General features: G+C 38.2%; 1 protein-coding gene, 1 long non-coding RNA gene and 1 other non-coding gene across 5 annotated transcripts in view; 2 read left to right on the top strand and 1 right to left on the bottom strand.

Annotated features, from left to right (window-relative positions):
- RNASEH2B (ribonuclease H2 subunit B) overlaps positions 1–24,646 on the bottom strand; it is an 89,143-nt gene extending 64,497 nt beyond the window's left edge. For 2 of the 3 annotated variants that reach the window (XM_074217168.1, XM_074217167.1), the window contains exon 1: positions 12,732–12,916. In XM_074217168.1, coding sequence (XP_074073269.1) covers positions 12,732–12,822 — 91 coding nt within the window. In that variant the 5' untranslated portion in view covers positions 12,823–12,916. Of the gene's footprint in view, positions 1–12,731; positions 12,917–24,377 lie in introns of those variants that run through there. The other variant, XM_074217169.1, reaches the window with a different exon arrangement.
- Positions 1,636–2,400, top strand: LOC141488868 (uncharacterized). Its single transcript, XR_012468836.1, has 2 exons — positions 1,636–1,707; positions 2,096–2,400. It is a non-coding gene; the product is annotated as an uncharacterized LOC141488868 (long non-coding RNA).
- Positions 3,927–4,058, top strand: LOC141510684 (small nucleolar RNA SNORA31). Its single transcript, XR_012475111.1, has one exon. It is a non-coding gene; the product is annotated as a small nucleolar RNA SNORA31 (small nucleolar RNA).
- Positions 24,647–25,429: the final 783 nt, after the last annotated feature.

The following is a 25,429-nucleotide window of genomic DNA, read 5'->3' as shown; positions in this document are numbered from 1 at the left end:
CTAGGAAAATATTCCTCAAAATGGTGAAATAATGAAAAACTTTAAGGCTAAAAAGCCTAATTCCAGTAATCTGAAAAATTCATAACACTGGGGCAAATGATATGTAACTATGAATTTCAGAAAGAGGTGAGTTTTATGGTAATTCTTCTTAGAGTTCTGGGGTTCTTAATTTAGCCTTTGTAAACTTTCGAAAAAGATTTTATAACTGTAACTTTTATGACTATGTTACAATTCCAGACTCATATCCTTTGATAAAATAATATAAACCTTTTAAATATAATCATCTTTCAATAATTGTTTTCTTTGAAAATTGGTTTTCTTTTTTTTTTTTAATTTTATTTTGTTTTGCAAGGCAATTGGGGTTAAGTGGCTCGCCCAAGGCCACATAGCTAGATAATTATTAAGTGTCTGAGGGCAGTTGAACTCAGGTCCTCCTGACTCCAGGGCTGGGGCTCTATCTACTGTACCACCTAGCTGCCCCAGATAATTGGTTTTCTTAGTAATCCTATGTATTCTATTTCATACTTTTAAAAACATAATTTCAAGGACAGGCTTTACTAGGTTGCCAAAGGGATCCATAAACATAACAGAAAAGTTTAAGAACCCGTGCAAGACATGTTCTCTTACAAAAGGAAAACAAGTTAGATTCAAGATTTTTCTTTTAATGATGAAGAAAGTAGCATATCAGTGACAGCAAATGACCTGATGGTTTCATTCTCCACAAAGTCCTGTCATCTGTGGTTCTTCACCTCTACATCTAACTCATCTTTTTTAACCACTTCCTAAGATGCAAAGGGACGACCATTTCCTCTGACTGAGCTCTCTGTAAAGCTCTAGTTATAAATGTCTTTTATCTTCCACTGCATGTCTCCAGGAGTCATATGTTAACAGAGCCCAATCTGCAATCTACCCTCGTTTCTAGAACATTAAGACACGGAACATGGGGCGGGGGGGGGAGAAAAAAAAACCCTAGATAAATAGATGATTATTTTTCTTGACACAAGAACTTTAACGAAAATGTGTGTCTGTGTGTAATGAGGATAACAACTGTGTCAAGTGAGAAACAAATGTTAAATTCCATTTCTTACAGCCTGAATCTCATTTCCTGAATTCACCTCACTCCAAAAACCACAGCTCAAAAGCTCTGCAGTGTAAAACCTGTCCTGACATGGCTACTGGCTACTTTCCTCTAACACCAACATCCCAAACTTGTTACTGCTATCCACCCCAGTCCTGGCCCCCAAGCCTCTAAAGTTGGCAGAATAAAGAAATAGATACACAACCAGGCAGATACACAGAAATTTATACACACACACACACACACACACACAATCCATGAGAATCTTACACCAACCCTGTATGGCAAGGGTTCTTAACCTGGGGTCCATGAACTTTTATAAAGAGATAGCCATAGATATATACACATACATATGAATATATATATTCATATATATATACACACATACACACATATACATGTATTTAGATATATGTATATGTAAATATACACACTTATGCACACACAAACACATACATACATGCACATAAAATATCATAGTTACTATAATTCAATATAATTGGCCTGACACATAGTAGACAATAAATAACTAGATTATTTTATATTATGTATTTTAGAACATTATTCTGAGAAAGGATCCACAGATCCATTCATCAGACTACCAAAGGGAGTTGAGTCCCTACTATCAGGTAAGTTTTATAGGTCCTATTATTCCCCTTTTTACAGAAGAGGTTAAGTGGTTTGGGGAGTTAATTTGTTGTCCACAGTCACAGTTAGGAAGGATCTGAGTGAAATCTTAACCCACTTGTCCTGACTGCTAACCCAATAAGCCACCCACTATGGCCCCCTGGAGTTGCATTTGACAGGAACTTCAATTTCTTGAAACTTAAGAAGGGGGAAATATAATTTATACCAAAGTACAGAAAATAAAGCATAGGTTTGATTCTCAACTCTGTGGTCCCTTCTCAAAAGAGGTGTTTTTCATGTAAGTCTAAATTGATTGGGGTTGTTTTCTAGTTCACTTTGATATGAATGTAGTTACCAATTAATGAAAACTCAAATTCTTCAATTTGGCAGGTCCTTTCATCTCTCTTCTGAGTAACACAAAATTTTCTCCATATCATGTAAAAGTTGAGAGTCACTGGAGTTCTTCAGAGTTGGCAGCCACCTCTGCCAAGGATCCTTATGGCTTGGCAGCCCTGACCATTTGCTCATGACCCTGTCTGATTTTTGGCACATGGAAGATTAGCTCAGAAAACATGCCAACGGCTCCAGAAAAGAAAAAGCAAAGTTTCCCCTAGAAGAGTTCATTTTCTTTTCAAACAACACACAGAGGATTTTCAGATTCCTGAAGAAAGTTCCAATGAAAATAAGATATATGACCCCCACCTCCCCTTTATTTTTTAAGATGATCATTACTGTGTTTATTACAGTCACTCACACCAAAGGGGATCAGGGTTACATTTTGATTCAAGACTTCTTTAGTCATTAAAATGTATTCAGACATGTGCTTCCCTCTAGCCTGATCACTGTGATACTGTGTTGGAAATACAAGGCACACTCATATAATGCATGCAAGAAAAAATCAGCATAATCCTCAAGTTACATATGTAGCTTCCAGGAATGTTAATTTAAGTAATGACTATATGCTTTCCCCTTTCCCAAGTATCAGGGCTTCCATCAAACAGATCTGGGTCATTTTCCTTGCTCTGGGGGTTCTTCACTCCTTCAAAGACCATATGAGGCACATCATTTTCGGCAAGGGAACAAAATTTCCAAAATAAAAATTCTTATCCCTATAACTGGTAAATAAAACAAACACAAACACAAAAAATCTCATAAGAGGAACCAAGGGGCAGAGGGAGGGAGGGAGGGAGGGAGGGAGAGAGAGAGAGAGAGAGAGAGAGAGAGAGAGAGAGAGAGAGAGAGAGAGAGAGAGGAGAGGAAGAGTGTATGTGTGTGAAAACAAATAGACATAGACTAGCAAATTGGAAGGAGTTGAGGAAATCCAACAGAAGACCTCAAACACACCAAACTCACCCACAACTACAGAGATGTGCAGCACGGCCTGTAAACATGGGAGCAGAATTCAGTAGAAGATAAATGATGCTTCTAAGAGCATGAAGCATGACTGTAGCACATCCAGTCCTTGATGCTCAAGATCAAATAAGATCATATTTCTAAAGTGCTTAGCATAGTGCCTAGCTCATAGTAGGCAATTATTTCCTAGGAGGAAATAGTAGGCATTTATTTCCATACTAGGTTTATTTCCTCTCACCCACTCCCCACTTCAAAGAGCATTCTGAGGTGGGCAGCTAGGTGGCTCAGTGGATAGAGCACCAACCCTGGAGTCAGGAGAACCTGAGTTCAAGTTTGACCTCTGATAATTAATAATTATCTAGCTGTGTGGCCTTGGGCAAGCCACTTAACCCCTTTGCCTTGCAAAAACTAAAAAAAAAAAAGGCATTCTAGAAAAATGTTTTTTGCAAACTCAAACACTGGGAAAATGTAGATCTGCATTCTCCTAAAAGGTTATCTAAAAGGTTTCAAGTCACAGGAGCAATAAGAAGGAATAACTAGAGACATTTTCTCTGATTCCCACGACTATTCAAATCTTTTCAAAAAAGAGAAATTCTATGCCAGAGATAAAACAACTTGAGTTGTCTCCATGGTCAAAGAATCCAGACATGTGCATCCAAAGAATCCAAAAGAAAGTTTAAAAAAGAAAGCATATAGGGGTGGCTAGGTGGTGCAGTGGATAGAACACCGGCCCTGGAGTCAGGGAGTACCTGAGATCAAATCCGACCTCAGACACTTAATAATTACCTAGCTGTGTGGCCTTGGGAAAGCCACTTAACCCCATTTGCTTTGAAAAAACCTAAAAAAAAAAAAAAGAAAGAAAGCCCATATGCCTCTCCTTGACAGACCTGGAGCAGGTTATATCTGCTTTTAAGGTCTCTACTAATATGCAAGAAAAATTATCCTTGCCCTTTCTTTCCACCTGACTGTGGTGGTCTAGATTGAATAGGGGACTATCAGAGGTGACCAAACAAGCCATTACTTCATCTGTATGTGTGAATGTTTGAGTCCTTTTTCTAATTTTTATTTTTGGTGGGGATTTTGGAATGGAAATAGGACAAAAGTACATCCCAGCCATGCCAATTTGCTAGACCTTTTGACTTGAGCAAGTTCTTTAAAATTAGTTTGGAAGAGATTTGGAAATAGGAATTGTAGCATGAGACCATTTTGAAGAAGATTAAGGACAGAAGTATGACAGGTCTGAATTGATTTTAAAACCTAGCATTCCTGGGACAGCTAGGTTGTACAGTGGATAGAGCACCAGTCCTGGGTCAGGAGGACCTGAGTTCAAATTTGCCCTCAGACACTTAAGTGCCTAGCTGTGTGACTTTGGGCAAGTCACTTAACCCCATTGCTTTAAATAAATTAAAAAAAATTTAAAGCCTAGCATTCCTAGTTTGCAGGAAGTTCTTACTTAATAATAGATCCATGGTATTCCCAGGCTGACTTTTTTTAAAAAAGAAGCTCAAATGTTGAATCCTCTAAATAAAACTGAGTTTTATGTCTGGGGAAAAAAAAAAGAAAGAAAGAAAGCCCATGAAGTGATGCTCCTGACCCTGAGCTCACTGAACAGGCCCCCAACCTGATCTAGCAGGCAGGCTGGCTGGCAACAAAACCCATCTTCCAGCCCATTCCCTCTCCTTCCCAGTGTCACCCCAGCTCCAGAAGGTCCTGGTTGCAACACAGAGGAGAGCTGCAGCCCTCCAGAAGCAAATGTCTGCTGGGGGCTGCAACCTCAAAGCCCCCAACTGTGGTGCCACAGCTCTCTGAACAGCCGGGGACCAGAAGGACAACTGGGGAAGGGGGGCAGGGGGAGAGAGGGAGGGGAGGAGGGGAGGGGAGAGAGAGAGAGAGAGAGAGAGAGAGAGAGAGAGAGAGAGAGAGAGAGAGAGAGAGAGAGAAGAGAGAGAGAGAGAGAGAGAGAGAGAGAGAGAGAGAGAGAGAGAGAGAGAGAGAGAGAGAAGAGGGAGGGGAGGGAGGGGAGGAGGGAAAGGAGACACCAGGACAAAGCTCAGGAGCCTGAGGCTGACAAGGGGAGGTGGAGCCAGTTTTGACCATTCTGAAAACACTTGTGTGAGAGAAATTGGTTTGGGGAAGTGATGGAAAAAATAAAATTTTAAAAACTACTGAATAGGGCTAGAGAAAGGGAAATCTACTTGACTGAAAGGGAAGAAAAGCAGAAAGAATTATACAACTAGATAAAAACAAGAGGAAAAATGGAATAATAAGCAAAACTCCAAAGGGATCAGGACTGGGAGGAAGATAATCAGGGGAAATCGTGACACCTTTAAAAAAGACTAAGGTAAAATGATTGAAGGAACAGAGTACTTTAGGAGAAGGATCATAACTTGAAAAAATATTAGAGATAGGTGGAGAAAAATATAAACTTAACATAACTTTAAATGTAAAAGGATTAAATAATCCAATAAAATAAAAAACTAACAAACTGGATAAGAAAACAAAATACTACAATCTGTTGCTTATAAAAAACATTTAAAAAAGCAAAGTTATATACAAAATAAAACAGGATAGAAAAAAAATTTACTTTATATCAAGTGAATCTAAAAAAGCAGGAATTGCAATCATGCTATATGACAAGTTAAAAACTTTATTCAAAAATAAAAGGAATAAACAAGAAAACTTTATTATGCTAAAAAATATAGAAAATAAATAAATATAAATAATAAGCTTATATGTTTCAAATACCTTAGTATCCAAATTCATAAAGAAAATATTATATGAGCTTCAGGAAGACATAGGCAGTAACACAACAGTGACAAGAAACTTCAATAACCTCTCACTTTTAGATAAATCTAACATAAATGGAAACATAAGGAAAACTATGGGATTGAACTAATTGCTGGAAAAACTAGAGTTAACAGATTTATGGCATCTTCTAAATGGGACAGTAAACAATATACATATTTCTCAGAAGCACATGGAACTTTAACAAAAACTAACCATGTACTATGCAAAGAGATATTGAAATAATTGTAAAAAGTCAGGAATAGTAAATGCCTCCTTTTACAAATCATAATGCACATAATAGTTTGTTCACAAATAAAAGCTACAGACCCAAATGTAAAATTAACAATGAAATCCTAAATAATGAGTGAGTCTAAGAACAAATCATAGAAATGATTCATATAAAAGAAAATGATAATAATGAAACAACATAACAAAAGTTCTGGGATACAGTTAAAGCAGTCCTTGGGTGAAAAATTATATCCTTATAAACATACATTAACAAAACAGAAAGGTGTAGATTAATGAATTGAAAATGCTTTTAAAAAATTAGAAATACAACAACTAAATATAAAACAAGCACAAAAAGGGGGATATTAAGACTTGGAGGGGAAAATATTGGTACCAAAAAAAAAAATCACAAATTATTTTTTAAAAAAGTAAAAGCTGGTTCCTTGAAACAATATTAAAAATTGATAAACCCTTAGCTCATCTGATTAAGGAGAGAATAGAATAACAAAATCAATAAAAAAACAAATGATCAAAGTGAAATTACAAAGCCAGAAACATAAAAAGAACAATTAGGCTGTGTGTGTGTGTGTGTGTGTGTGTGTGTGTGTGTGTGTGTGTGTGTGTGTGTGTGTGTGTGTGTGTATTATACCCAGTTAAATGTTAAAACTGAGAACAAAAAAAGAAATAGAATACCTTTAGAAATATAATATGGCCAATCTATCAGTAAAATGAATAGAGATCTTAAATAATCCAATCTGTAATAGATATAAACTAGATGTAAGAGGACTACCAAAGGAAAAAATTCCTGGTCTTAATGAAGTTTTAAAGGACAATTAGTACACTACTTCAAAAATTATTCTTAAAACTGGAGAAACTTCAGCATTATACCATAATTCTTTTATGAGACAAATATGAACTAATACCTAAACTAGGAAAAGATAAAATATAGAAAAAGCTATAATGAACATCAGCTCAAAAATTTTAAATAAAATCCTGTCAAACAGACTCTTAAACTTTATTCAAGAAATCAGACCACGTGGGATCTATACTAGGGATGCAAAAGGGTTCAACATAGAAAAAAAAAGACAATTATATTAAAAATTAAAACATGACATTCAATAACTACATGATGTCCAAGAGCTGCAGAAAGTCTTTATTAAAATACAAATGATGCTTTTATGCTTTTTTAGCATTAAAAAAAAAACCTACCAGACTGCTTTCCAGTTTTTCCAGCAATTTTTAAAAATAATGAGATTTTTTCCCTAAGGAACTTATGTTTTCTACTTTATTAAATCTTGGGTTATTGAGTTCTATTGCCTACATAGTATAGATATAGAGGAACCCTTTTATTTCATAAAAGCACCTTTCTAAAACCAAAAGCAAGCATTATATGTAATGGGGATATACTAGAACCTTTTCCAATAAACAAGGATGTTCATTCTCTCCACTATTATTTGTTATAATTCTGAAAATGGTAGCAATGTCAATAAGAGAAAGAAAGTAAAAGAACAAACAAGTAAAGAAAAAGATAAAACTAACTCTATTTTCGAATGATTTACTTGGAAAATTCTAGGGAATCAGCAAAGTTGCAGGCTACAAAATAAATCCTCAAAAAATCAACAGCATCTCTATGTAATGATATCAAAATACAGGAAGCAATAGCAGAGAAACAAAATCCCAAATAACTACAAAATGTATAAAATATTTGGAGATTGACCTACCAAAGCACACTAGAGACTTGTATAAGTTCAATTACAAAGAGATCCTTAAAGAAATAAGGAACAACTTAAATGGCTGCAGGAGAATGATGTGCCTAGTCCTCTTAAAGATGCTGTTAAACTCATTTGAGAAACATACGTTTGGACCTGAGAATTCTAAATGCTATCTAGTGTCCAACCTATTAATTTCATTTAACTGATGTGGAAATATAAGCCTAGGGAAGTTAAACTACTTGCCTGCAAAGTTCATTTCTTGGAACCTTATCCCTTCTAGAGAATGTGGTTTCAATTACTCATTCAATCAATTTATTACTCAATCAATCACATTAATAAGCCTGTGATAGGTGTGAGATGTAAAACTATAAATGAAAATCTCTAGCCTCAAGAAGCTTATATTCTACAGTCATCTTTGAAAATGGGAAAATATAGTAGAAAAAGCAATGGATTAGAGGTCAAAACCCCTTGTGTTAGTGACTTCTGCTAGTCTTTAATGTGTGATTTTGGCAAGCTATTTAATCCCCCTAGGCCTCAAATTATCTATTTAGAAAATAAGAATAGTAATGCCTGTCCTGTTAACATCACAAGACATGTGAGGATCACCCAAGATTGTGAAAATGACCAAATGAAAAAATTTACATGAAATTTTTGGGAAGTCAAATCTCCAAGATTATTAAAAGTCTTGGCACATAATAAGCATTGAACTTGTTGATTAATTATACAGTATAAGATTTGATCATAGATACTCTTTTGGGAGAAATCTATATCTCTAAGGGCTCAATGTAAGAACTTTTATTTTATAAAATTAATCAATAACCATATTAAGGCCAATTCTCTGTCCAAATATACTTTGGCATCCTATTCACAATTTGGCTGACATGATCATGGCTGTCTGAGAAAATCTTCATTCTAGGCTTAGCCAGGCAAAGTCACAGTTGGCTGATGTTCCCCTCTCCAGAGCTTAAATTAAATCATAGTGTCATACTGAGACAGACCCACAGTTCATTCAGTCTCGATACCCTCTTGCTGACAAGTGAGTTGGAAGATACTCCTTCACGTCAAACAGAAATAACCCTTTATTAATGGGTAATGGAGCTATATCATCTGTGAATTTACCTAAATCTACTTTGCATCTATTTCTATATTCTAACCTGATCAGCTCCTGGAAAGAATATCTCTGATTTGTCCTAAAGCTACCACTTTTGAATATCAAGTGATAGCCAACCTCATTGGTTCTATGATCAATAAAGATTATAATCCCTTCTTCCTCCAGAAGTCCTATATTTTTATGATTTTTTAAAAGAAATATTTATATGTGCAGCTACTTATTTATGTCTGCAATAATTTTAGCTTCTCATTTATGAACCTTCTCTATGATCAATTATGTCTTCATTGAAATAGAATGCCCAAGATTCTAATTCTTTTTTTTTTTTTTTTTTTAGGTTTTTGCAAGGCAAACAGAGTTAAGTGGCTTGCCCAAGGCCACACAGCTAGGTAATTATTAAGTGTCTGAGGCTGGATTTGAACCCAGGTACTCCTGACTCCAGGGCCACTGCTTTATCCACTACACCACCTAGCTGCCCCTAAGATTCTAATTCCTAAGGAAGGTTTTTTTTTTTTTGGTTAATCCACCCTGTGTCTCAATGCCTTACCCTTTCTCTGAATTATTTTAGCTGCTGGAGCAAAATATTAATAAACACTGAAATAAAGGCAGAAACATGAACAGTAAAAAGGTTTTAAGAACATCATACCAAACCATTAAGGGATTCAAAAACTTTATAAAAATGAACAAATAAAAACAACAAAGGACTAAAAAACTGAAGAACACCGAGATAAAGACATCCTGAAAAATACCAGAATAATCAGGCTGAAGATGAGACAATGGTTTAAAAGTTTTCATTCTGGCTAGAATCCCAGCTATCCCCCCAATCTGGCTCTCCTGATACTGTTGGATCTTCTCAGTACCCTGGTCAGCCACACTGGCCAGATAGAAATAGGCAACAGATCCTGTTCGGGCAGAAAACTGGATTCTTGCCACACATATCACCTTTCACCCAGGCATCCCATATTATTTTACCCAATAAGTAGTCCCTGGACAGGAACCAAAACCCAATAAGAAAGTAAGTTAAACAAGCAAATTTAATGGAACATCTGAAAATAGAAGCCAGAAATCCCAAGTCTTCTGAACTTCAGAATAAATTCCTACCAACGTTTTAATATATATATATATATATATATATATATAGAGAGAGAGAGAGAGAGAGAGAGAGAGAGAGAGAGAGAGAGATTTGCATGTTTAATAGTAAAAATAAAAAATAAACCTGTCTACAAAACTTTCAAACAATAAGAGTAATTTACTTGTTTTTTTCAGTCAGTGGATAGAAGTTCAATTTTGCCAAAGTGATTTAAAAGTAACCCTATCAGTATTTCTACAGTGACTTGCAAAGAGCTGTACAAACCTAAATATTTTCAATTCAGCAAGCCCAAGTTTCTAATCTATTAAAAAAACATTTAAAATCCTTATTTGCCACTCTATAGCATAGCTTATTTGTCTGGGACTGATTTGTGCAAACCACACCTTTAAAAACATGTTTCTAAATTTAGAGCCCTTTGCCCCAGCTGAGATAACATGCCTTTTGTTCATATAATAATTTAAGACTCCTAAGGTAAAACTCATTAGGCACATACTATAAATTTAGACAAATGAAAAAATAAGTACTCATAATAACATTTTTTTAAATCTTGAGAAATTTTAAAATCCTGACTTTAATCATGAATAATCACAAGGTAGTATATGAATATAATCTCTAGGTAATTTATAAAAATGCAGCTACATCAAAAGTTATTCCCAATCATAATCTGAAGGAAGTCATCTGCCATTTTTCATTAAAAAGGAAATCAAACATTCAAGAAACTGGCTTAAACTGCATGCAATATGAAAGAATCAAGTGAGCAAAAAGGAAAAGTGACCTAAAATGAGCTCTTTGGAGACTTTTGAAAAATGAGGTAAAATTTTATCTATCTCAAATGAATAATGAAGTATGGCAGTGTCTAAGGGGAAATAATTATAAGACTTGTCTCCCTTAAAAAAGTCTACAATTCTAAATCCTAGGTTAATTCACAGCTGGACTATTGCTTTTCTTTAGGAGTTCCATAATATAGAAGAATCAGAGAAGAACAGTGAGGATGGTGAAAGAACCCAGAACTATGACATGAGGGTTTAATGTAAAGAAAAATTTAGTGTTTTACCTCAAGATCAAAGACACAAAGATTCCATCTATATCAAGCATATAGCAACACTTTTTGGGGTATGGTAGCAAAAAACTAGAGAGTGAGCATTCACTGACTGGGGAATGGCTAAACAAGGATAGTAAGTTCTCCCTTTAACATAGCGACTTTGCCATTGTGGTTTTGATATATTGAAGGCTGCATAAGAATTAAGTGAAAATTTTTGAGGAGTTTTGTGGAAGTCACAGACAGCATGCAAAAATCCAGCAGATAATACAAAAAAGTTTAGAAATTCAGAAATGCATAAAATATCTGTATATTATTGTATAATATCAACATATTTTAATACTTTGCAATGTGATGAAATACTATATAATATGAAATTATGACTACTAAGAATTCAGAGAAATGTGGAAAGACTTGCACAAATTGATGACAAAAGAAGTAGATACAAATTATGCAAAATGACTAAAATTATAAATAAAAAGACAACAACAAATGGCTAACTTGAACTTTAAAGGTCGTGACCAATACTGCTTCCAGAAAGCAGATGATAATATCTCCCTTCTCCCTGGCAGAGACAGAGAGAATTTCAGGTGCTGACTTTATTGCACATACTGGAGGGCTCAGCCAATGGAGTTGACTGATTTTGCACAACTATTTTGCTTTTGTCTTTTCTAAACAGAGATAAAGTCTCTCAACCATGAAAATTTTTATCAACTACAAATTTATATTATCTTATCTCAACTGGGCCCTCAATGAAATAAAGCATATTTTTACTTTTTCCAAGTTCTCAACTGATTCCCTAGAGTACCCTCCACTGTGACTGTAACAAATCTCTTTTCTCTGTAACAGCAAAAGGCACCCCTAGAGCAATGAGCTCAGTTTAGGGCTTTACTTTGTACTGTGAAAAGAAAGAAAAAGGAAAAGGAAAAAGGAAAGAGCAAAAGAAAGAAGGAAGGAAAGAATGAAAGAATAAAAAGGAAGAAGGAAGGAAGAAAGGAAGGAAGGAAGGAAGGAAGGAAGGAAGGAAGGAGGGAGGGAGGGAGGGAGGGAGGGAAAAACAGACAAACAGAAAAGAAACAAAAAAAGAAAGGGTAAGAGAAAGAAGGAAAATGAGAAAGAAAGGAGAAAGAAAAAGAATGAGAGAGGAAAGACAATGAGGAAAGAAAAAAAGAGAGAAAGAGAGAAAGAGAAAGAGCAAATAAAGAAAAAAAGAAAAAACTAGAGGATATTTTTCAAGAACTCCTTCTCCCTTCCTTCTCATAAGACAACCCTTCCTCTGCATCTAACAATTCCATGTCATCCTCTCTACTAATTTATGACAATGGAGCAATCTTTTCCTCCATCAATGTCAACTCTTCCACCTTTAATCTCATTTGTATCTATTTTCTCCAGCTGATTTCCCCAATTATTATCAGCTCTTTTCTAATCTACTACTTCCCTCCCTGAGGCCTACAACAAAAAATGTCTGTCTCATTAAAAAAAAAAAAAAACCCTTTACTAGAGTCTACCATCCCAAATAACTACTATCCACTAATTCTACTTTCCTTCTCAGCCAATTTTCTTGAAAAGAAAATCTTTGGATGCCTTTACTCCTCTGTTATTTACTCTCTCCTTAATTCCCCACAATCTGACTTCCAAACTCACCACCAAACTGATACTGGTTTCTCCAAATTTATTAACAATCATATCCTCCTTGACTCATACAGTACCTGCCATTGTTGAACACCCTCTCCTCCTGGAGGTTCTCTCCTCTCTGGGATGCAATAATACTTTTCTCTTTCCTGGTTCTACCCTAACCATTCTATTCTTCAAATTTTTTTCCCTGACTCAACCATGTCATGCCCTCTGTCTATGGGTGAACTCCAAGTCTACCTCATTAAATCCTTTCTTTTCTCTCTCTCTCTCTCTCTCTCTCTCTCTCTCCCTCCCTCCCTCCCTCCCTCCCTCCCTCTCATTGTGATCTCATCAATTCCTATGGGTTCAATTACCATCCATGCATGAGATTCACATATCTACATATCTTGTCCTAGTATCAGTCCTGCAGTTCCACAGGCATCTTAAATTCAACATGTCCGAAATATAACTCATTATCTTTTCCTTCCAAGCCTTTTCATCTCTCCTTTTACTATTAAGAGAACCTCTATCTTCCAGTCATTCAGGTTCACAACTTTGTTGTCATCTAAACTCTCTCACTTATAATAAACATCCAATCAGTTGCCAAGTTCTACCATTTCTAACTCCAGTGTCTTTCCATGTCCCTTTCTCTCTGTACTGCTACCACTCTGGTTTGGGCCCTTATTAGCTCCTGCCTGGACTACTGCAATAGCTTTTTCACCGGGCTACCTGCCTAGTCTCTCCCAAATCCAATCCACCATCTACACAGCTCCCATATTGATTCTCCCAAAGTATAGGTCTCATCATTTTGCTCCCTTATTCAATAAACTCCAGTGGTTTCCCCATTGCCTCCAACGTTAATATATAAAGTTCTTTACAACCTGGCCTCTTTCTACTATTCCAGTCTTCTTATATCTTTATCCCCTCCATGTTCTCTGTGATCCATTAACATTGGCCTGGTTGCTATCTCTTGAATGCATCTCTCCACTGGGAAGGCTGTGGCCTAAAACCTGGAATTCTCTCCCTCCTCATCCCTGTCTCCTGGCTTCCTTATCTTCCTTCAAATCCTAGTTATAATCTCACCTATAAAAAGCCTTTTCTAATCCCCCTCCAAATTAGTGCCTTTTTATTCATTATTTCTAATTTATCTGACTGTATTGTTTTGACAAAATAGTTTACATGTTGTCTTCCTTGTTAAGGGAGCTTGACAGTAGGATCTGGGGTTTGTTTTTTTTTTTTGCTTTTTTTCATATGCATTGCTTATAGAAGCTTAAGAAATTCTTGTTGATTTGACTTGACATTAATAGCTTTTCTCACCTACCTTCCTAATCATTTTATACTTTACTCTCATCCTCTCATCCTGGGTTTCTACAGTCCAGTAAAAGACTATTATCTGTATTATAACTAGCTTAAGATTTAACAAATTCATTGCAACTATAAAAAATGGGGCTCTTATAGTACTTTAATGTCCGGAAAGTGCTTTGCAAATATCTCATTTTATCCTACAACAATCTCGGGAAGTAAATGCTCTATTTTACAGATAAGGAAATAAGGCAGTCAGAGGTTGGGTAACTTGCCTAGGCTCATAAAGCACCTTAGTTTATAAGACTAGATTTGAACCAAGTCTTCCTGACTTGGTTATATCATTGAGACTCCAGGTGATGAAATGTTTTTTTGTTTTTGTTTCTGTCACAACAACTCATGAAGATTACATACTAAAGCATAAAATGATTATGGTTTGCATCAATATAGTACTCAATTCAAAAAATCTCAGATCTTTGAAGCATACTAAAGGATGTACTTTGTATGTACCTGGGTACATGCTTAAGTGAAGAACATGTGTGGTGATACAGGAATTTTAGAAGAAGCAATAAAGACTAGTATCATCAGATGAAATTCCAGGCACTAAGTAGGACCTAACCTAGGCCTAGAACAATGGATGAGACTTAGACAGGGAGAGAAGAATTAGATAAAGCTGTCTCTCTGGCAAGGGAAAGACATTGGTAATAGTACTAGCATAAAGTGGGAAACAGAGATAGATATAAAGAACAATTGCACTCATTTCACATGTCAGAAAGGTTGCTAGCCCCAATTTTCACTTCAGTAATAGGAGAAATGAGAATTATCAGAAGAACAGACTAGTGTTCAAAGAGGCAGAATCAGAGACCAAACTGCCAACATTCACTGGATTATGAAGAACATGAGGGAGTTCCAGAAAAACATCTCCTTCTGCTTCATTCACTACAATAAAGCCTTTGTGTGGCTCACAAATTCCTCAAGAAACAGGAGTACCAAGTGATCATCTTGTTTCCTGAGGAACCCAAATGAGGGTCAAGAAGCAACAATTACAATCAAACATGGAACAAATGATTGGTTTAAGACCAGAGAATGAGTACAGCAAGGCTGTATAGTGTCACCTTATTTAATTTATATGCAGAATATATCATGCAAAATGCCAGGCTGGATAAATTAAAAGTCAGAATTAAAGCAGATGGGAGAAATATCAATGATCTCAGCTAGGCTAATGACACCACTCCAATGGCAGAAAGTGAAGGTGTTAAGAAGCCTCCTGATGGAGGTGAAAGATGAGAGTGTAAAAGCTGGTTCAAAGTTTAATCATAAATACTAAGATCATGACAACCAGTCCCATTGCGTCCTGACAAATGGAGGGAGAAGTTTGGAAGCAGTGTCAGATTCCATAATCATGTAAAGATCACTGAAGATGGCGTCTGCAGTCATATTAAAAGCTGCTAGCTCTGGAAGGAAAGGTAAAGGCAGAGACACAGCTTTGGTAACAAAAGTGTAAATAGTCAAAGCTATGTTTTTTCCAGGAGCAATATACAGTTGAGAGAGTTGGACTACAGAAAAAGCTGAGCCCCACAGAAATCAACACTTCCAAACTGGGGTGCTGAAACCCTTTGAAAATCCCCTGATGAACCACAAGGAGATCAAATCAGTTAATACCATATTTGCCCGTGTATAAGATGCACCCATTTTAGAAAAATTTGAGGTCTAAATTTAGAACTGGAAGCATCTTGTCCAGTGTTTGTAGATTTTTTACTTGCAATTCCTGCTTTTTTGTGCTTGTTGCCTTTGCAATTGTTTCGCATTTGTTACCAATATATTAGGTTACGTTTATGCCACGTTTTACCCAGAAATGGTCCAGAAAAGATGTTCATACAATGCTAAATTCAAGTTCAAAGTGATTCAGTTTGCAAAAGTAAATGGAAGTCATGCTGCTGAATGTCAGCTTGGTCCTCCTCCAAACAAGAAAACAATCCGAGACTGGCTAGGGGAAGAAAGACCCTCCTGAAAACACCAGGACAGAAGAAGGTCATGAGAGGCAAGTCAGCCAAATGACCTGAGTTAGAGAGGGAATTGAAGAGATGAACTGAAGAGCAAAAGACCACTGTGATGCCTGTGTCCACAAAGATGGTTCAGCAGGAAACAAGAAGAATTGCTGATAAAAAAAGAGTGACTGATTTCAAAGGAGGACATAATTGGTGCTTCAGGTTCATGAAATGGAATGGATTAAGCATGTGTCCACGCACCAGACTTGCCCAAAAGATGCTTGAAAGCTATGAACAGAAGGTCATTGAATTTCATGATAAGTAAAACTTCTCAATAACTTTATGTAATACATTTTTTTTCGAATTTTAGGCCCCCAAAATTAATGTGTGTCTTATACATGGGGAAATATGATACTTAAAGAAATTAATTCAAATTACTCATTAGAAGGTCAAATGCCAAAAATGAAGCTTAAATATTTTAGACTCACTGGAAAATACCCTGATGAAGACTGAAGGTAAAAGAAGGGAAGCATAGAGGATGGGATGGATGGATAGGGTCATGGAAGCAATGAAGATAAACTTAAAGACAACTAGTTGTCAGAAAGGCAGTGTGACAAATACTGGGTTCAGATCCGGACTCCACTATATACTTTACTACCTTGCCCTTCTGATGAGATCTCTCTCTAATATTATGATGTGGAAGATCATGGGCCTGGTGTGACCATGGGGTCATAAAGACTTGGACAAAACTCAATGACTGAATAACAACAAAACAGATATAGACAAGACATAAATGATTTAGAGATAGAGTTATCCATAGTGAGTTTTAGGGACAATAAGAAAATTAAACTGGCTAATCTAAGGTTTTATATTAAGGAGTTTACTTTGAGAAATAGGTTAGCTGATAGGTGAGGGTGAACTTTGAAGGACCTTGCTTCTGCAGCCTTCTGAGTGGTCTCTTTGTCTCCATCCTCCACCTCTGTTACACACTACTTTGGAAATACTCCCTTCACAGTGCTTTCCTGTTCTTTGATGTTTTTTGTCCTTTGTTCTCGAAGAAGACCATGACATCAGGTGAAGAAGCCATGACAAGCACAAGAATTGGATATGAGTGAGGGGGCACTGTGCTAAGTCACCAGCCTCACTTTCTCCTCCAGAGATATCTGGGTCCAGTGGCCAGATATGAATCAAGAGTGCCTGGAGATGGCCCTGGGTATGAAGCAATCTCTGAGTCAAGTGAACTTGCCCAAGGTCACACAGTGAATCTGAGACTAGATTTGAATAGAGAGAGGGCAAATATAGAAGACACTTCAGAGCAATTAAACAAACTTTTTGAAAAGATCAAATTTTAGCAAACACATGTTTTCATATGCCTTAGCTCTGAAAAGCAGTGAATAAGTTGTTTCCTTAATGTGTTTTAAACTTAATTTTTAAATTAAAAGGTAGGGATCAAATACTGTACATACAGCTCCTACTTTTTCCCCCTTCAAAAATCAAGGCTTTTACAAGCTCTATTCATCTTTGTTTCTTATAATCTTTTTCTGCCTTGAGGAAGAAAAAAAAAGCAATGTAAGAGTGTTCTAACTCATAAATGTCCCAGTCCCTTTTGAATAATGACTAGCAGGAGAAAAGATCAGGTTCCAGAAACTGTCTGATTACACCAATTGGCAGATGATTAGTCGATCAACCACAGAGAACAGTCGAGCATGGAAACAGCCAGATATAGTGGCCATCAGAGGAAGGTCAACCCACTAAAAACGCATCAGAGAAATAAAGCCAGAATCTGGCTTCATGTGGAAAATCTGAGTATGCTCAATCTTTAAAGAATCAAAGACTTCCACAATGCCACCTATATCATATTAGATTGTAACAAGAAAGTTTGAAAAATTATTCAAAATTTAGCTCAACACAGACCTGGAATTGAATTTTTTCTTGGTTGCCATCATAATGAACTTGTCACTTTTGAAAGTAAAAGGACACCTTTATAAATTAAGACATATTTCACACAAAAGTATAAATCTTCACAAAGAAAAGAATATCATTCAAACCCACTTTAAAATTCTAAATGTTTGCCTGGGAGAGTTGAAGACATTCTAGGGTCAATGACAAGTTAATTGGATCTAGTACCTGTTCCTTTCCAACAAACTGGATAATTTTATTATTAAATTTTTAAAGGGGAAATTTTTTTTAGATTTTTTCAAAAGGCTATAATTATTCATTAGAGCCATAAATAATAAAAATAACTATGATTTCACAAAAAAATGTTAAAAAGGAAAGTAAATTTCACTAAAATTGGGGTTCATAATATTAAAAAGAGATCTCATCAGAAGGACAAGGTAGTATAGAGTAGAGTCCAGCTCTGAACCCAGGATCTGTCACACTGCCTTTCTGACGCATAAATATAATTCAAAGGAATAAATGCAAGATATTTTATCAGTTTAATCAACCAAGTATTGTTGTTGTTGTTGTTGTTGTTCAGTCATGCCTGACTTTTTGTGATCCCAATTGGGGTTTTCTTGGCAAAGAGACTGGAGTGGTTTATCATTTCCTTCTCCAGCTCATTTTACAGATGAGAAAACTGAGGCAAGCAGGTAAAGTGGCTTGCCTGGGGTCATAGAGGTAGTATCAGATTTGATCTCAGGAAGGTGAATAACTGCAGGTCTGGCACTCTATCCACTGCTCCACCTTTTTATTTATTAAATTAAATTTCTATTATGCACCTATCATTGTGTTTGGCTCTGGGGAGTTTCCAGCTACATATGTCTACCAACAAATGAGGCAGTTTCTTTCAAATATATTGAAAGAAACAATTCTATTAGCCAAGAATTTAACATTCAAACAAGGGAAACAATAAGGATACATATAAGTATATGAAATTTTTTAAATACTTCCAAATTGCTTTCATACTTATTATTCTAGTCTATTTACATAATATCATCAAAGATAAAGAGGCTCTGTTATTATTTCTATTTTACAAATGGAAAAACCAAGCACTAAGCAAGCATTTGTTTGAGTTTACTTTTGGTTAGTGGCCTAACCAATAGCAAAATCTGGATTTGGGGGTCATTTCTATTCTTCCTTAGAATATGCTTACTGCCTTTCCCTTAAGAGTTAACTATCTCACTTTGAAAAAATGTGCTAAGTTTTTTAGCGTTCCCAAGACAACAAATTTATGTTTTAAAAAGAAGAAACCTTATAGTAAAGACAAATTACTTCATTTCAAAATTCTTCTTTAAGGTTATGCACTAAAGATCCATTCACTCTTATAGATTTATTCAGCTCATTTGACCTGAATGAGGTTCTACGGCTGTGAGACCAACATCTGTAATAGCTATTTTTAATCACTGCACATTCACCGGGGCCTCTCAATGTTTAAGTACTGTTCTAAACACCTCTCTCTGCTGAGATGGATATTCATACATCAGCATAGTTTAAGAAAAAAAGGCAGATGGAACTAGACTGTCTTTAAAGTTCATTCTATCAATAATATTCTATGGATTCAAAAAGTGGCTCATAGCTACTAGAGATGAGAGACATTCCCAGCTCCAGCTCGGTCAACCTATGATCTGGATCTGGATCTATGTTTCGCTATCCGTAAAGACCCAGGTCTGTACCAACAAACTACAGCTGTGAGCAGTTGAAATTGTGTCTCATGGGAAACTATAATAAACATGACCCAAACATCTGTTATCTCCAGAGGAGCGGGAGCAGCAAAGAAGGATGGGAAACTTCAGCAACATTCCTACTAGCTAGTGTAGATAAGGCAATCCATTATGGAAACTGCCCCATTTGTTGGTAGATATATGTAGCTGGAAACTGTCCAGTAGGCCCTGAACAATTTGAGGAAATACTGAGGGCCATTCAAAGTAAAAAAAGTATAAGCAGTTAAAATTGTACCCAAATGGGAAACTCTTTCTCTGCTAAGCTTAAAATCAAACCTCTCAAAGTCTGAATATCATCAGTATCTTCTAATAGGTTATTATATTTAAAATTATCTTTGCCCATGTCATGTGTGCCCAAATAGATGTTAAAAACGTGAAGGGCAAAAACTCTTGAATCTCCTTGGAGAGTCTTCCAAATATCCAAATATCAAAAACTCAAGAGATTTTTAAAAAAATTTCTGACACAGTGAAAGGACACAAGATTGTGAGTCGGAGTCCAGGAACAAACATTTTCTTACAATAAGATACAGTCTCAATTTCCATCTGTCGAGTAGGGATATGACTACTCCACTTACTTCAGGCACTTGTGGTAAGGAAAGTCTTTGCAAAACTTACTGTTTTTAGAAATGAGAAATATTATATAGTAGACTTTGATTTGATTTGAAATTATATGCAAAGATAAAGACAGATGACTATCTTGAGTTTATTTGCATTTCTAATAAACTTCTTTTTAATTCTATATTTCTGTTTCAGTCTCTAATGATATTTTGTAGTGAAGTGTGTCCTTTGCATATAATTTTTCATTAATTAATGACCATCACCTACGTAATTCTATTAAATTTTACAGAAATTTAAAAATAAACTTCACTATAACTCCAGTGAATACTCAGCCAAAAGTGTCTTTTTCTTTCTTCAGTTAATTTATCACATATCCACATCCATAGGAAAACATACTTTTCCTGGGATTGGTCCTAGAAGAAGGCACGTTATTTTTGACTTATCACAAATAATTCTATTCTAGCCAATCATTAGTAAGAAACTAACCCTTGGGAAAATGACAAATTCATATTCTGACTAGTTGATCCTTAACCCTGGCCCTACAAAGAGAGCACTAGCTCCTTAACTTGAGAACTGAGTCTCAGAAACCTGTAGATGGCAGTAAAAGCTGGGCTGGGAAACAGAATAAATTAACCTTACTCAAATATTAACCGAACTATGATCTGGCAACAAAATTGCCTCATCTGCTTCTTTAACGGCTTTCTCAAAGAATTATCACAAATCAAATTGAATTCCTCTTTAGAAAATAAATCAAACTGTGACTTTCAAGAATTTTTTTTTCTTTTCTTTTTTAAAGGGCTATGAAAAAGCCTTGTCTAAGGGGTATATTAAACTCTGGTGGTGCTAGGTCTATATCTCTTTCTGTTTACTTTATCTGATCCCTGGATCCAAGGTAACCATGATAGTATTTCACACTGGGGACTGGGACTGGATTTAGTACTGGAAATTTCCTGGTGGGGAAAAATCTATAGCAGGGCAGGTAGACACCATTTCCACAATTTAGAGTCTTACTTGGAGAATATCAAACTGGTTTCTCCCACTTCCAAGAATGTTTAGAGCTGGATCAAAATATAATTGAGAAATTTTAACAAAACAAAGATACATCAGAATATAGGTGTTAATATGTGATTTTCTAAATCAATGTGACCAACAGGGATCCTTATGCACAGTTTAGTAGCCCCCATTTGATACTGCTGATATAGAGCACTAGAGGTTAGATGATTCTGGTCAGTTCACATAGGCAGGATGTGTCAAAGAGAACCTAGATCTTCCTGGCTTTTCACTCTATTCACTATGCTACAGAGAAAAGGAATATTTTGACTAAAATCTGAAACCAAGTCTCTTACCCCTAAATGTTATACATTTGAGAATTAACCAATATATTTTTAATTTCCACTGATTAGAGATCCCATATTTAAAATTTTAATAATTAACATGACTGAGGCAAAAGAAAGGATGGATTCTTAAAATTTGAAACTCTGGCAAGACTTGACCTAAATCAAATTCTTAAATTTCACATCAAATATTTGAATAGTCACGAATTTCTACTATGTCTCTTCCCCACCCTATGAGCTCTGTTCTATATAATCTTACAAAAACAGTTGTCAGTGATCCTTTCTCATGCAAACTTTTTCACTGTCCACCATATAAAACGTTTCAGTTTCCTGGGCTTTTGCCAACTACTTCATTACCAACTTGAATTTACCACAAGAATAGATGGCACTTACTGAGGCTGAATCTCTAAATACAGTGAACAGTCTGTTTCCCTCTTGGTAGATGGTATACCATTAAAATTACCATCCCACAAAAGAGCAAAAAACACTTTTGACTTCTAGCCAATATTTTCAAACCTCCCCTCACAATTTCACTTGCTCATTCTCTGCAGAGAGCCAATGAGACCATGTCCCTCCAACCTCAGTCCTGACTGCCAAAGGACATGCCCACCTCCTCCCTTGTGCTTTTATGAACATTACCAGCCTCAGTTATTTTAAAGAACTCAAATCCTAGCCTTACCAGAAAGACAGGTCTTTACCTCAAAGCTAAAGTGATGGCTCTTTTTCTTAACTCCAAGTGAATTCAAGTTAACTGGACTTTCTAAGCCTGCTAATTCAAACCCAGAAGACTTCTTTAAAAGGATATTTCCAAGCAAATGACTTCCAAAACGTTAGAGACGATGGAATCTATTACATAAAAATGACAGGCAACAAAATAAAGCTTCTTTTACTCCCACTATTCTAAGGCCTTTCTACAGTCTAAAGAAAACTCTTTTCTTTCCTCCCACCAAAAAAAAAAGAGGAAATTGAAAAACAAGCCCAGTTTTTTCATTTCCTTCTTAAGTTTTTAGTATTAAATGTATCAACAGCACCCAATAAAAATTTGGGTTTCAAATATATAATTATATTATAAATATTTAAATAAAAATAATCTATCACTATATAAGTAATTTTGTGTGTAGATCTATATATCAAAATCAATCTATCATCTATCCATCTATCATGTATCTGTCATCCATCAAATATCCATCTATCATCTGTCATCTATCATATCATCTATCCATCTATCTATCCTCTATTATCTATCATATCATCTATCATCTATCCATCTATCATCTATGTATCATCTATCTATCTATCATCTATTACCTATCCATCTATCTAAACAGCTGCTTCCCTTTCTAGGCCTCAGTTTCTTCATCTATAAAATGAGAAGGCTGTGCTAGTGATTTCCTCTTAGGTTCCTTCCAGCTCCAAGGCTAAGATCTTGTGAACTATTCTGACTCGGCTCTCCCCTCTCTGAGCCATCTCTGCATCGTGGCTGAATCTGCGGAGGGGCACGTTTCCTTCCTACTCAGGAGAGGGAGCTGGCGCCAACCTCCTCCTCCTCCTTCCTTGAAGCTAAGCCCCCTAGCTTCAGGATCAGCATCCGTCCAGGGGGTCTCTGTGGGCCTGAGCCCCCTAGCTTCAGGTTCAGCATCCGTGCAGGGGGTCTCTGTGGGCCTGAGCCCCCTAGCTTCAGGTTCAGCATCCGTGCAGGGGGTCTCTGTGGGCCTGAGCCCCCTAGCTTCAGGTTCAGCATCCGTGCAGGGGGGGTCTCTGTGGGCCTGAGCCCCCTAGCTTCAGGTTCAGCATCTGTCCAGGGGGTCTCTGTGGGCCTGAGCCCCCTAGCTTCAGGTTCAGCATCCGTGCAGGGGGTCTCTGTGGGCCTGAGCCCCCTAGCTTCAGGTTCAGCATCTGTCCAGGGGGGTCTCTCTGGGCCTGAGCCCCCTAGCTTCAGGTTCAGCATCCGTGCAGGGGGGTCTCTGTGGGCCTGAGCCCCCTAGCTTCAGGTTCAGCATCCGTGCAGGGGGGTCTCTGTGGGCCTGAGCCCCCTAGCTTCAGGTTCAGCATCCGTGCAGGGGGGTCTCTGTGGGCCTGAGCCCCCTAGCTTCAGGTTCAGCATCCGTGCAGGGGTCTCTCTGGGCCTAGGATCCTGTGCAGGCTGGAGCGGCCGTGGAGGAGGGGATGTCTGGAAAGCTCTTGGGCCGGCCGGATGGCCGCCGGGCCTGTCACGGCACCATGGCAGACCACACTCGCGAACCGTGTCGAACCGGACCAGAGCTGCTGAGCTCGAGTTCTGGTCCTGGTCATCTGAGCGGAGGCTTCCCGCCAAAGGCAAGGCGCACCTGTTGGCGCTCCCGCCATGTTCCTTCCAAGGCGCCGCCCATGGGCCGCTTTTTGCAAAACTGAGGCAAATATACACACATATATATTTATCTATGTATATATGTATATATATATATATATATATATATATATATATATATTCCATATGGGTCCCATTAAATGGGGTGAGTTGTTCTAAGAAACCACAGGGCCTGGCGGGGCCCTCACAAGCCCTCGGTGACTAGGCCGGCTCGCGGCCCTTCCCGGGGGCCCGGGGAGCCTCTGCCCCTCGTGGGGCTGCCCAGGTGACCCCATGGCCCCGGATGCGCTTCCCCTCCCCCTCCCAGCCAGGGCGTAGGCGCGGGTGGAAGTGCGGGGGGCGGGGCTCAGGTGCAGCAGAAGCTCCGCCCCTTCCCCCGGGAAGCTGCCCCAAGGAAACCGCCCGGAAGCGGCAGGCCGCGCGCGGCGCGCGCCCGGGGAGTCTGCGCGGGGCCGCCGTGCGCGGGGGCGCCCCTCCGCGGCGCGCGCCCGCCCTCCCCCCGCCGCCCGGCCACGTGGGCGGAGTCCACCAGCCCCTCGCGCCCCGTTACCTGGTGCCACGAGCACCCACTGCCGGCAGGGGCTCTGCGCCGGCCTCTTCTTGTGAGCGAGCATGGCAGCCGCCTCCTCCCCCCGCACCCCGGGGGCCCTGGTCAGCCTTCGGCTCGGGCGGCTGGGCCTGGGGACGGGCTGAGCTCGGAAAGTCTCTGAAAAAAATCTGGCGCGATCGAAAAATGGCGGGAGAAAGGGTCTGTTCCGGCGTTCCCCACCCCCACCCGGGGCGGGGCCAGAGTTGGGGGCGGGGCGCGGCCGCTTTGAATTTTAGGCGCCCACAGAAGGGAGAGGAAGCTGGGAACGCGCTGAGCTTGCGGCGGAAGCTCCTGCCCCGGGCTCCCCGCGGAGCCAGACGTGGTAGCGCCCGGCCCGGTCGCTGCACCCCTGCCCTTGGCGGAAGGTGGTAGAGGCCAAGCCCGGGCCGGAAGCAGCGCCCTCCCGCCTGCCCGCCCTAGGGGCGCTTCCTCCTTACCTGGGGGCGTCCGCCTTTACCTGCCGGTGTCCCGCAGGCCCGAATGCGGATCCCATCCCGGACGCTTAACCGCCTGGGTGATCCTGGACAAGTCACTTGACTATTTTGGGCCTCATTTTCCTCCTCTGTAAAGTGATCTGGAGAAGGAACCTGGCAAAGCCCTGCAGGATCTTTGCCAAGAAAACCCCGACTGGGTCACAGCAGTCTGAACAACCAAAAAAGTATTTAAAATGATTGTAATAACCCTTAAGCAAGGATTTTAAATGTGTGTATGTATAGATAATGTACATGTTATATAGGCATACAAAATTATGATGACCCTTAAGCAAAAGTTCTTAACTTGGGTCTCATGAATTTTAAAAATATGTGTATATAAAGTTTCATGTTGGTGTATGTATGCATATACATTTGTGTACCTCATAGTCATAAATATTTATAGACGTTAACTATACTACATGATCCCATGCATTCGTGTACCTCATAGACATAAATATTTTATAGACATTAACTATTCTACTATAACTGGTTTTCTTTGTAATCCCATGCATTTGTGTACCTCATAGACATAAACATTTT

The sequence above is a fragment of the Macrotis lagotis genome, chromosome 1 (genome assembly GCF_037893015.1).
Source record: "Macrotis lagotis isolate mMagLag1 chromosome 1, bilby.v1.9.chrom.fasta, whole genome shotgun sequence".
Lineage (NCBI taxonomy): Eukaryota > Metazoa > Chordata > Mammalia > Peramelemorphia > Peramelidae > Macrotis > Macrotis lagotis.
This window is presented reverse-complemented; position numbering and strand designations above follow the sequence as displayed.